The following is a 10,701-nucleotide window of genomic DNA, read 5'->3' as shown; positions in this document are numbered from 1 at the left end:
TTCAGTATCTGCGCTGCTCTAGTCCGGCATTTCCCACTTTCTTAGCAAAATGTGAAAAAAAAAATATAAAGTATTGTGCATGTACCAATTAAACCTGTATATATCAGAGTAGTTATATCTCCCAATTTAAATCCCTCTTATGAGCTAATTATCATGTTATTACAATGTTATTAGGGTGCAGTAAAGTAAAAGTGAACAAATATTATGTTAAAAAAACGAATAAAATATGAACAAAAAACCCCCAAAAAAGTTAAACGTAAAGCTAACGAACAAGCTAGTAAATTTGGCAAAACCGCCAACCATCGGCCAATGCACCGAGCTGGAAGTGAACTATCTTGACTGCAGAGTGTGTCTTTGGCAGCAGGCGGGATCTGCTGATCGTGCGCTGTCGGCCGGAGTCGGGCGGGCCGGTGTGCAGAGCAGCGTGGTCCGTCCTGAGCCTGACTGAGACCCGCGGGGGGAAAAGTTACTCTCGAGTTCGCGGACACACTGCCAACATGTCTGGAGATGATGAGACGCAGGAGCAAACCATCGCCGATGACTTGGTGGTTACCAAGTACAAGATGGGCGCCGAGATTGCAAACCGTAAGTAAATAGATCGCTAACGAGGCGTTTTGATCTCTTACAAGTACCAGAGCCGTGCCTGATGTTAGCTAGCAGTGCCAGCTAGTCATATGCAGGCAGCAGCTATGCCATGTGCCGCAGCAGTGCATCGATAACAAGAAGATCACATTAGGAAGCGGGGGCTTTTTTAAAATAAACAAATAAAATACGGGTTTTATGATCATTTACGCCTAGATTTCTTTTCAAAGCTATCCGCACACGTTTAGCGCCATGTAGCTGTCACAGCAGCACACCGGTAAGCTAGGAAGCTATGTGGCTGGGCTAGCTGGCTATCAGGCGTTAGCTAGCTGTAACTGCTAACGTTAACAGATAACAATGGCAAGTACAAATGACACGCAAGGGTTCAAAATAAGGCAGCTCACATTTAAACGCATGTGTGCAGTGAATTCAGATCCGTACAAATTAAGTTTAATTTAACTTTGCTGGTGACCTGATTGACTAATACGATGTAATTAAAGGTAATAACTGGCGTAAGCAGAGACCGTTTAAACCGACTTTCTCTGTGGCACTATTAATTGTGCTTTAATTCTAGGCTGCCTGTCAGACATTAACATTTATCAACATACCTGATGTTGGAAAAAAAAGAAGAAAAAAGCATTTGTTCACGATCCTTTTTTTAATACAGAGACTGGGTGTTTTTCATCCCCAGCCCTTCTCTGTATGATGCACGAGATCACATGATATGCTGGTCCTTTACATCAGTGGCAGCATGTCCTTATTATGATTTATGTATGATAAGCTGATCTTGATTTAAGACACCTAATTCACTCTCGTCAATGCGCAGATTTGGGCAGACCCACAGCTGTCAGGCAGTCTGTCAAACGTTAATCTCACAGCAAATGTGAAATGGGTTTATCTGTGCCCTCTGATGACAAGAGGAGCACTGTCTCTCCTGCTAATTCTAAACGTTTGGTGGGCCTAAACAGCTGATTGACCCAGGATTAATCAGCAATTAAAGTTATGATGAAAAGAGTATTTCAGGCACTTGTCTGCCGTCTGTTATTTAAACACCATATTAACCAGTTTAATGGCTCTCTTATCTCTTGCCCTGCAGAAGCTCTGAAGGCTGTAGTAGAGGCAGCTAAAACTGGCGTCTCCGTGCTCAGCCTGTGCGAAAAGGGAGATGCCTTCATTGTGGCAGAAACTGGAAAGATCTTCAAGAGGGAAAAGGAAATGAAGAAAGGTATTTTTTTTCTTTCTCTTGCTCTTTCTTTCTTTTGGGCTTTTCATTATTCGCCAATCTGACTCAGCACTCCCTCATTCACTCTCTTTCCTTCCCAGGTATCGCTTTTCCTACATGCGTTTCTGTTAACAACTGCGTGTGCCATTTCTCCCCTCTGAAGAGTGATCCTGAAGTCATACTGAAGGATGGCGATCTTGTCAAAATGTAAGCTTCTGATTTTATGCTCCCCATCCTACGGCAAGGTGGGAAAAAAGCACTGAAAACATAAACGAAGCCGAAATTTAACCACCTCCTGTTTGCGTGCAGTGATCTCGGTGTGCACGTCGACGGCTTCATCTCAAACGTGGCTCACAGCTTCATTGTCGGCGTGACCAAGGTATGAGGAATACACCCGCCCTGTAGCAATCAAATGCTTGATTTCCTCCAATAATCCCAATAGGTCTTTAGGTCTTTAACTTACCTCTCGTGTCTCTGCAGGACAACCCACTGACAGGACGTAAGGCGGACGTCATTAAGGCAGCTCACCTCTGTGCTGAAGCCGCTCTCCGCCTCGTCAAGCCAGGAAACCAGGTAAAGCTCTCCCACTGACCAGATCTGTGTGACCAGATAACCGTTTAGACCTCTTCTCATAATCACCGCTGTTTGTTTTTCATCAGAACACGCAGGTCACGGAAGCCTGGAACAAGATTGCAAAGTCATTCAAGTGCTCCCCCATTGAGGGTGAGTGTTTGTGAACACTCTTTGGTTTCGGTTTCTAGATGTGATTTTGGGCCACTTGACTCATTTTAGTTTTTGAATGTCCGCAGGCATGCTCTCTCATCAGCTCAAACAGCACGTAATCGACGGGGAGAAAACGATCATCCAGAATCCATCGGACCAGCAAAAGTGAGTTCTGTCAGCTGGTGCGTATAGTGGTCGATGTGTAGTCTTTGACCAGTAGCTCACCTTGTTGTGTGGTATTTGCAGAAAGGACCACGAGAAGGCCGAGTTTGAGGTGCATGAAGTATACGCAGTGGATGTGCTCGTCAGCACCGGAGAGGGAAAGGTGAGAAGGATTGAAGTGTATGGTCAACTGTTTAGTTTGGGGGGGGTTTTCCGCTCAGTATGAAGAATTTGTTAATTTATTTATTTAAATAAGGCAAAGGATGGAGGTCAAAGGACCACAGTTTACAAACGAGACCCCAACAAGGTGTACGGCTTGAAGATGAAGACGTCTCGGACATTCTTCAGCGAGATGGAGAGACGCTTCGATACCATGCCTTTCACTCTGAGGTAGCATCTTTTAACCCCAGTTTAGAGATTTCTTGTATTTCTGCCTTTTCATTTTATTATTACAGAAATTGGTTTGCACCTTCATCCACTTATTTTTCTTTCCATTGTCTTCAGAGCGTTTGAGGATGAAGCAAAGGCCAGGTTGGGGGTGGTGGAGTGTGCCAAACATGAGCTGGTGCAGCCCTTCACTGTACTGCAAGAGAAAGAGGGTGAGCACCACTGTGTATTTAGGAGTGAGCGTGCACTATAAGTGGTCGGTCGACGTGTTCAGCGACGACACGTGAAAACATGCAGCTGTTATTTGTTTAGCCTGATTGGGTTCATGTCTTATTCTGACCCAGTATCATAATAATCCAGTCAGAATTCCTGGTATTTCAAAGGGGTGTGCAACTTTTTTCTTGCAAACTTAGCACTAGCAATACGTCTCTAATCCAACACGTAATAAAAACTTGCTGTTGCAGTTAAAGTAAATGATAACATTTTTAAAAAGAGACATAAATGGAGAGACAAAAAGTGGAAGGACTTGCTTTGGAGGTAGGCATAGACGAGCATGAGTGTTGACTGTGCAGCCCTTCTTGCAGCAGTCGGGCCCTCCACTTCACGGCCTTCACCGTTACATGTCTGAGTGCAGCGGGAGAAACTGAGGTCCAGGTGGCTGCATACTGGCTGGTCAGCTCCGAGTGATAGACTCTCTGCAGTATAGGGACAACAGGCCATAGTTTAACAGTCTTTTAGTGTGTTAGGTAAAGGAAGCCTTGTTATGACTTTTAAGTTTCTCTGCATAGATCTTGTTGACCGATTTTGCCCGTCTCCACAATAGTTCTCCCACCTCCATCTCATCCTGTCACTGTCATCCTTCTGTCCCGCCAACCCTCCTCCCTCACTACATCTATGAATATTCTCTGTGATCTTCGCTCCTGTTCGTCCCAACCATGTCAGCCTTGCCTCTCTCACTTTGCCTCCAAATTGCTCGACCTAAGCTGATCTAATCACATCTAATCCTGCCCGTCTCGATCACGTCCAATGAAAGTCTCAGCATCCACCACCAGTTCAGCCTCCTGTCTTTTTGTTAGTGCCACCATCTCCAAACCGTATCGGTCTCACTATCATCTTGTAAGCCGTCCCTTTCACTCTTCTGTCGCACATCAAAAATGAAAAAAAACCAACCTTCTTTGGCCACTAGATGTCTCTGTTGACAAACAATGATGGAAAAACAGGAACTGTGGAGGTGTCTACTACTACTTCTTTAACTGTGAACCCTCTGTGTTCAGGCGAGTTCGTTGCCCAGTTTAAGTTCACCGTGCTGCTCATGGCCAACGGACCTCTGCGGATCACCAACAGCCTCTTTGAGCCAGAACTCTACAAGTCTGAGCACGAGGTGGAGGACCCAGAGCTGAAGGTAATACATGGTTTTAATACACAGTCCTCCTCCTGAGGACGATTAGACTAATGGGACTGCTGTGTCTCGCCTGTTAGCTGACTTCGCACTTGCAAAACCATTATGTGTTGATGTATTTAATGCTGTAGCTCATCGGGTTGTGAAAGTCATATTTGTCTACTCCTCCCTCTCCCACTAAAGGCTTTACTTCAAAGCTCAGCCAGCCGTAAGACTCAGAAGAAGAAGAAAAAGAAGGTGAGATCCAGGACGCTGTGATTCTGTATCTCACTTTAATGCTGTTGACAAGTTTCTGCTCTAACGTCGATCCTTTCTTTTTAAAAAAGGCTTCAAAGACAGTGGAGAATGCAACAGGACAGCCGATGGAGACCGAGGCCGCAGAATAAATCGATGCTCCAATAAATTGTGACAGACATGATCCAAAGAACAGACGTCACGAATCCTTCTGTCCCAGCTGTGTGAGGCACTTGTGGGCAAACTGCTGCAAATACCTCTGAGTCTAACTGATGTCAGTTTGGGATGATGCTGCTCCTTAAATCTGTCACTCCCACTAGAACACACTCTCTCATACAAAACACACACTTATATCTCTAGTAAATTTTACTGCCTTTGAGACATCCTTATTCTCTTAACAGTGGTCTGCTACCAGAGAGGATATTTTGGTCAAGGGCATATTCTCACTGGAAAATGCCACCATTTGACTGACCTTGAGCCTTCCATTCATTCTCCAACTGTAGTGAAAGATGTGGAAAATAAAAAGAGTTCGACCGAGCAGCCAAGGATGGCGACTGCACAGCACTGCGTCAGTGTAATTGTGTGACATTAAGATATGAGGTCTTTGAAGTGAAGCCACGCCTCTGTCATGAGTTTAACTTGTCGTGGGCATAAATGTGGACGTCTGTCCCGATTCATCACATCATCCCCCATCGTTCAGTTTAATTGCAGCATTTATACCGCTCTTGCTTGGTTTGTGCTCCACTGTACGCTCGTAAGCCTCTGCTATAAGTTACTCCTAACAGTTTCTAAAGTCAACATTTAGGACCTCCCACATCTAACCAGTAAAAACAAATTGATTTCTTTTCCTCGGTTGTGGATGGTCTTAACTCCTGCCAAGGGTTCACCACTGAGTCTGACAGTCTGTGTTTACATAAGAAGTCCATACCTGTTAAATATATGGATGCTTTTGTAAAACAAATCCCACTTTTAGAGACTATTTTTGGAAACATTAAAAAACCACCTGACATCATTTGTGTGCGTTCTGTTTTGGTGTATTCATGAATAAAAGATTGTTTTTACATTTTAAGAAGGTTAATGGACAACCGCTCTGAGTAGTTCTGCTCATTATTCCATCTTCTTTATCGAGGGTCTGATCCCAGAGGGTTGGGACGCGAGCCACTGGCCATGCTGGAGGATCGGGATTAAATTACGCCCACATGATTGAGAGATCTTGTGTTTGGTTCACAGTAGCTGCATGAAAAAGTTGAGGGAACAATTTAATCACATTTAATTTTGATGGATCAAATATACAAGCTGAATATCTTTACTGGTATATATTGTGTAATTTGTCGAGAGAATCTCCACGTCTTTGAGGGCTGGATTCAAAGTCACTCCTATAATGATGCTCAGGAGTGTGTGGCCCCATGTGCCTGTGTGCACTATGTTAACACCTAGATATGCTCCTCTTGAGACAGCAGATGGTGTCCTGGGCCTTATGTCCTAGACTTGGATCTGAATATGTGAACTTCCAGTGACTTCGTCATCCAAGAACTGTGAGGCTGGGTCTTACCCTATACCAGGAGGATTACTGCGACTGGAACAACAGAAGCCTGAGTTTGGTACAGATTAGCATGTGGACGTTTGTGCAACCTTCCAAGGATGCCTTTTCACACTATCACCCTCTGACCCTCTACCAAACTGGTCATGCTTGATGATGTCGCAGGCAGACTCTTTCATGCCTGTCACACATCCTCAAGTGTTTCATATGTGAAGTGAACGGGCAGTTCTGGTGACTCCATAGTGCTGGGGTCCGGGCACAGAACTCCTATGCCTCTTCATGGAGTATACACACACTACCCTCCAGTTATTTATTGCAATTCAAGTCGTTCAAGTCCACTGATAGCTTAAAATGGTACAAAGGTAAGTGGTGAACTGCCAGAGGTTAAAAAAGGTAATGTTACCCAAAATTGAAAATGTACAATTCAGAATTATACAAAAAGGCCTTTTTCAGGTAACACAAAATAGGATAACAATGTAAAGCTGTTCTGCAGCAATGGAGTTTGATAAAGCCTTGAAGGCTGGTGCTACAAATTCCTGCAGGGGTTCCACATTTTCTGGATTTCTTACAAACCCCCTCTGTCTGCATAAAACTCTGTGAAAAACACTGCGGTACCTCGTGATCAGTTGAACAGTATTGTACTGCAGAAATTAGTGTGTTGCTACAGAATTGGCAAGAAAAAGGCAATTAACAATGGAAGAGAGACAGACCATCATGACACTTACAAATGTAGGTCTTTCCTGCAGAGAAATTGCAAAGAAAGTCAACGTGTCAATGAGTACAGTTTCCTTTACCATCAAAAGTCACTCAGAAACTGGGGCAAACTGACAGAGGAAGAGGTCTGGCAAACCCAAAACCACAAATGAATCAGAGGACAAGTTTCTGAGAGTTAACAGCTTCCGTGATATGTTATCGAGCTGGTTTGGGATGAACTGAACACGTTTATGGCAGCTTCAGCTGTTATATCTGCCAAAGGTGGCTACTTTGATGAGTCAAAAGTTTAGATTACACTTTGGTTTATAAATTTATTCCATGATATCGTTTTTCAGTCCAGTTGCTTATTTGTGCTATACTTTCATTTCAGAGTGCAATGAGACATTAAACTCCATAATTTTCAATTAAAAAATGGAAAGATTGGGGTGTTCTAAAACTTTTGACCGGTGTAAGTAGCCCACTGGAGGTCATTTTGAAGAGATCTGGCAGTACACCTGTTCCTCCATGTACAAAGGAGCAGATACAGATCCATTTGATCGATCTGCAGGAGAAAGAACAAACCTTCCAGTGACTGCACATAAAAATCTGTAAATCCTCAAGAATGAGATCTCCATACTGGATCAACCAAGGCAAGGTTTTCCAATGATGCCTACCAGCGCAATAAAGCAGCAGGTTGTAGGAGGAAAATATGCTACTGTTGGGAAAGACGGAGGAGAAAAGGGGGAAGGTACGTTCAGTGGCAGAGAGTTTAAATGTAGGAATATCGTGGACGGGTGGAGAGGTGGGAGTGAGTCTATTATAAGTAAGATTTGATGCGATCTCTCGCACATGCGCGGTGTGTAAGTATTATTTAAAAATAAATGGTCCAATAATAAAATCATTTGAAGAGCGTTGCCATCTTGAAAACTCAATTTCCCACGTCTCGCTGGCGTCCATTGAGAATGACGTAGGAGGCCATATAAATCGGACGTCTCAACGTTATGACGTCCTTCGTGGAGACGATTCCTTAGCGATCGGTGAGTGGGAATAGTCGGTGTAAGAATCCAAGTTAATCGTCTTAATATGAAATCAATCGAAAGTATCCGTAACATTTTCTTTCTGTTTGCAGCGTCCCCTCGTCGACATGAGAGCTAAGGTTGGTGTTTGGTGTCTCTGTGTGGGATAAATACGCTTCCCAGCGGGGCTACATTTGTTAGCTAGTCAGCGAGCTTGTGCAGTTTGACGGTTAGCATAGCCATCAGAATTTAAAGTCCTGCTTAAACAGATGTTGGCAGCTGCAGCCCATTATGAAATATTTTGGCCAATTTCTATGAATGTGTTATAGCTAATTGAACATTGTCTCTTTTCCGTAGTGGCGAAAGAAGCGCATGCGCAGGTAAGAGTTATCCCTTTTGCATTCACACCCGTTTATATATTTACTTTTTTATAGCACCTGAAGTGTGACTGAACTTTGTGACGTCTTCTGTACAGGCTGAAGCGCAAAAGGAGAAAGATGAGGCAGAGGTCCAAGTGAACCGTGCTCTCCGCCATGGCTGTGACGTCACATGCCGACAACAACGGGATGGGTGAGCACAGCTGGAGACCCAGGACCCTCCCAAGTCAAGTCTGAGACCTGGAGCATCCACTTCTACCAGAGGCAGCAGCTGCCGGCTCACGCTTGGAGCTGTGATTGAACATCTGCTGGACGACAGCTTTTCCTCTGGGACATTCTGAACTCTTTGTTCTTAACTCCTCAGCTTTTGTCATATGTTTTTGTTTATACTGTGATTAAAGGTTTTGGTTAAAAAAGAAGACTTGAATAATGTTCTTTCTTTATATTTAAGCAATCTTTTCAAAGGGGAACTAAGTCAGTAAACCTATAAACTGCACTGACTGATCAACCTGTAGTATTCAAGTACAGTATGGCAAGGCATCTTAATACCATATGACCTCCTTACTAATGTTTCATACTTTGGAGCATTGCTTGTGCATTTTAAGGTTTGGGACCGGCATTAAAAGTGGGAACGAAGTGTGCTAGGTTCACATCTACCCCCCTTTTTATATAGACATTTTCCTTATTAGATTTTGCCAAATAGAAACCTTCAAACTGAGAACATTTAAAAAAAAAAAAAAAAAAGAAGCTAAAATCCAGCCTGAACTTAACCATATGAGAATGGTGGGGGTTAAGATAATGTAGGTAAAAAGAGGTTATATATAGAAAGTGGTGGGATTTTTCTAGTGCTTGGGCAAATTTATCAAAAATTTAAATTTCTTTGTAAATATGTCTGTCATCACTCTTCAAAACCTGAGGATCCTGTATATATGTGTTTGTCTATGAATAACAAGACAACTGATCTAACAAAGATATTTGAATTTTATCTCCTCTAATTCTAATATTTTCACGAGTAAGAGAAATAAGTCACTTGCAGTTAGATATTAATATCCTCACTTAGTGGTTCTAAAGCTATGACATAAGAGAGGTGGCGCTCAGAATGCAGAATGGAAATGTATGGAAGATTTTGCAACAGCAAAGACAGGGACAGAAGTACAACTCTGGAAATTATTTTAAAACCTTATTGAAGCAAAATAGATTTTAAACAACTGAAAGGCTTTTTAAAAGATGTGACACGTGACTCTGTACATGCACTTTTTACCCAGTGGCCACTGAAATAAGTGCCTGGGGATGTTCAAGATGATGAGGGCCGTGCTTCTAGAATGACTTTCTTCTCAGTTTTGCAGTTCAGATCATGTGGCAGGTCCATATCTAGGGACCTGACTTGCTTACAGACAGGCCTGTAATGCAAAGCTACAGATAAATAAAATAGAAAGTAAATCATTTTAGATGCTGTCCAGAAACCATGATTTAAGTGGGTGTGTGAATGTTTTAACCTTTAGACAAAGCTGACTCAAAGGACAAGCTTGTGAAATATGTCTGTAATGTTTTTACCCTTGAAGCCGGTCCATCAATTCATTCTCTCCTTGGCTACAAGGTGAAGTATAATGAGGCCATTGCTGGAGAATGCAAATGACAATAGTATGGAGTAAATGTAATTGGAGAAGCACTCACTGCTTACAGTCCTGATCACAAAATTGTAGGGAGGTAAAGCTCTTTCCCCCAATAAAGATGAGATTTGACGACCATATTGATGAGGTTTGTTCTGAGTTTTTCCAAGGGTAGCCCTGGTAGCTGTATAAGCACTCCCACTGTTGATGCACGCTCTGTCATTTTGTTTGTAACAGATCTGAAATATGACAGAAACCACTCAGCTCACAGTAGAGAAACAATGTCTGCCCCCAGCAGGAGGAAGGAAATGAACATGTTTAGTGAGGTTGTGAGAAGAGAACAGGCAGTTTTCATTCTTTTAACGACTAAATTAAGAAGATAAGACATGTATGTGCAGTATCCTCATTAAAGATTCCTGAAACCCTTCTTTACAAATCTACAAATTATTATTAAAGATAATGACCTTAAAACTAAATGGCATCTTCTGTATTAGGAAATTTCCTGTATAGGGGAAAATATTGATTACACAAGCTCGAATATTACTTGAACAACAACATGCAACATGCCTGTTCTCACGCTGGTAGGTAAATCAATGTTGATAAGTACTTGGCAAAGCCAAATAGACGATCAGATCACATGTGTGCTGGCTTTAACTTTGACACTTCTTGCATTTCTCTGCCCACATTATTTCCTCACAGATCACTCATCACCCTGTGACCACTATTTCTGCTTCTGCTGTAGAGCTAGAGAGCACT

General features: G+C 42.7%; 1 protein-coding gene and 1 long non-coding RNA gene across 2 annotated transcripts; both read left to right on the top strand.

Moving 5' to 3' along the window:
* The first annotated feature begins 363 nt into the window (after positions 1 to 363).
* pa2g4b (proliferation-associated 2G4, b) lies at positions 364 to 5,721 on the top strand. Its single transcript, XM_082518791.1, has 13 exons — positions 364 to 585; positions 1,679 to 1,807; positions 1,906 to 2,011; positions 2,114 to 2,183; positions 2,285 to 2,377; positions 2,464 to 2,527; positions 2,614 to 2,692; positions 2,774 to 2,852; positions 2,946 to 3,079; positions 3,194 to 3,288; positions 4,351 to 4,478; positions 4,659 to 4,712; positions 4,802 to 5,721. Exons 1-13 carry the CDS (start codon positions 498 to 500, stop codon positions 4,859 to 4,861), a joined length of 1,179 nt encoding a protein of 392 aa, XP_082374917.1. The 5' UTR covers positions 364 to 497; the 3' UTR covers positions 4,862 to 5,721.
* Positions 5,722 to 7,920: 2,199 nt separating this feature from the next.
* Positions 7,921 to 8,754, top strand: LOC309697990. The gene is made up of 4 exons (XR_014273970.1): positions 7,921 to 7,979; positions 8,072 to 8,098; positions 8,316 to 8,338; positions 8,434 to 8,754. It is a non-coding gene; the product is annotated as an uncharacterized lncRNA (long non-coding RNA).
* Positions 8,755 to 10,701: the final 1,947 nt, after the last annotated feature.

Source organism: Aulonocara stuartgranti (assembly GCF_965226115.1).
Source record: "Aulonocara stuartgranti genome assembly, chromosome: 20".
Taxonomy (NCBI): domain Eukaryota; kingdom Metazoa; phylum Chordata; class Actinopteri; order Cichliformes; family Cichlidae; genus Aulonocara; species Aulonocara stuartgranti.
This window is presented reverse-complemented; position numbering and strand designations above follow the sequence as displayed.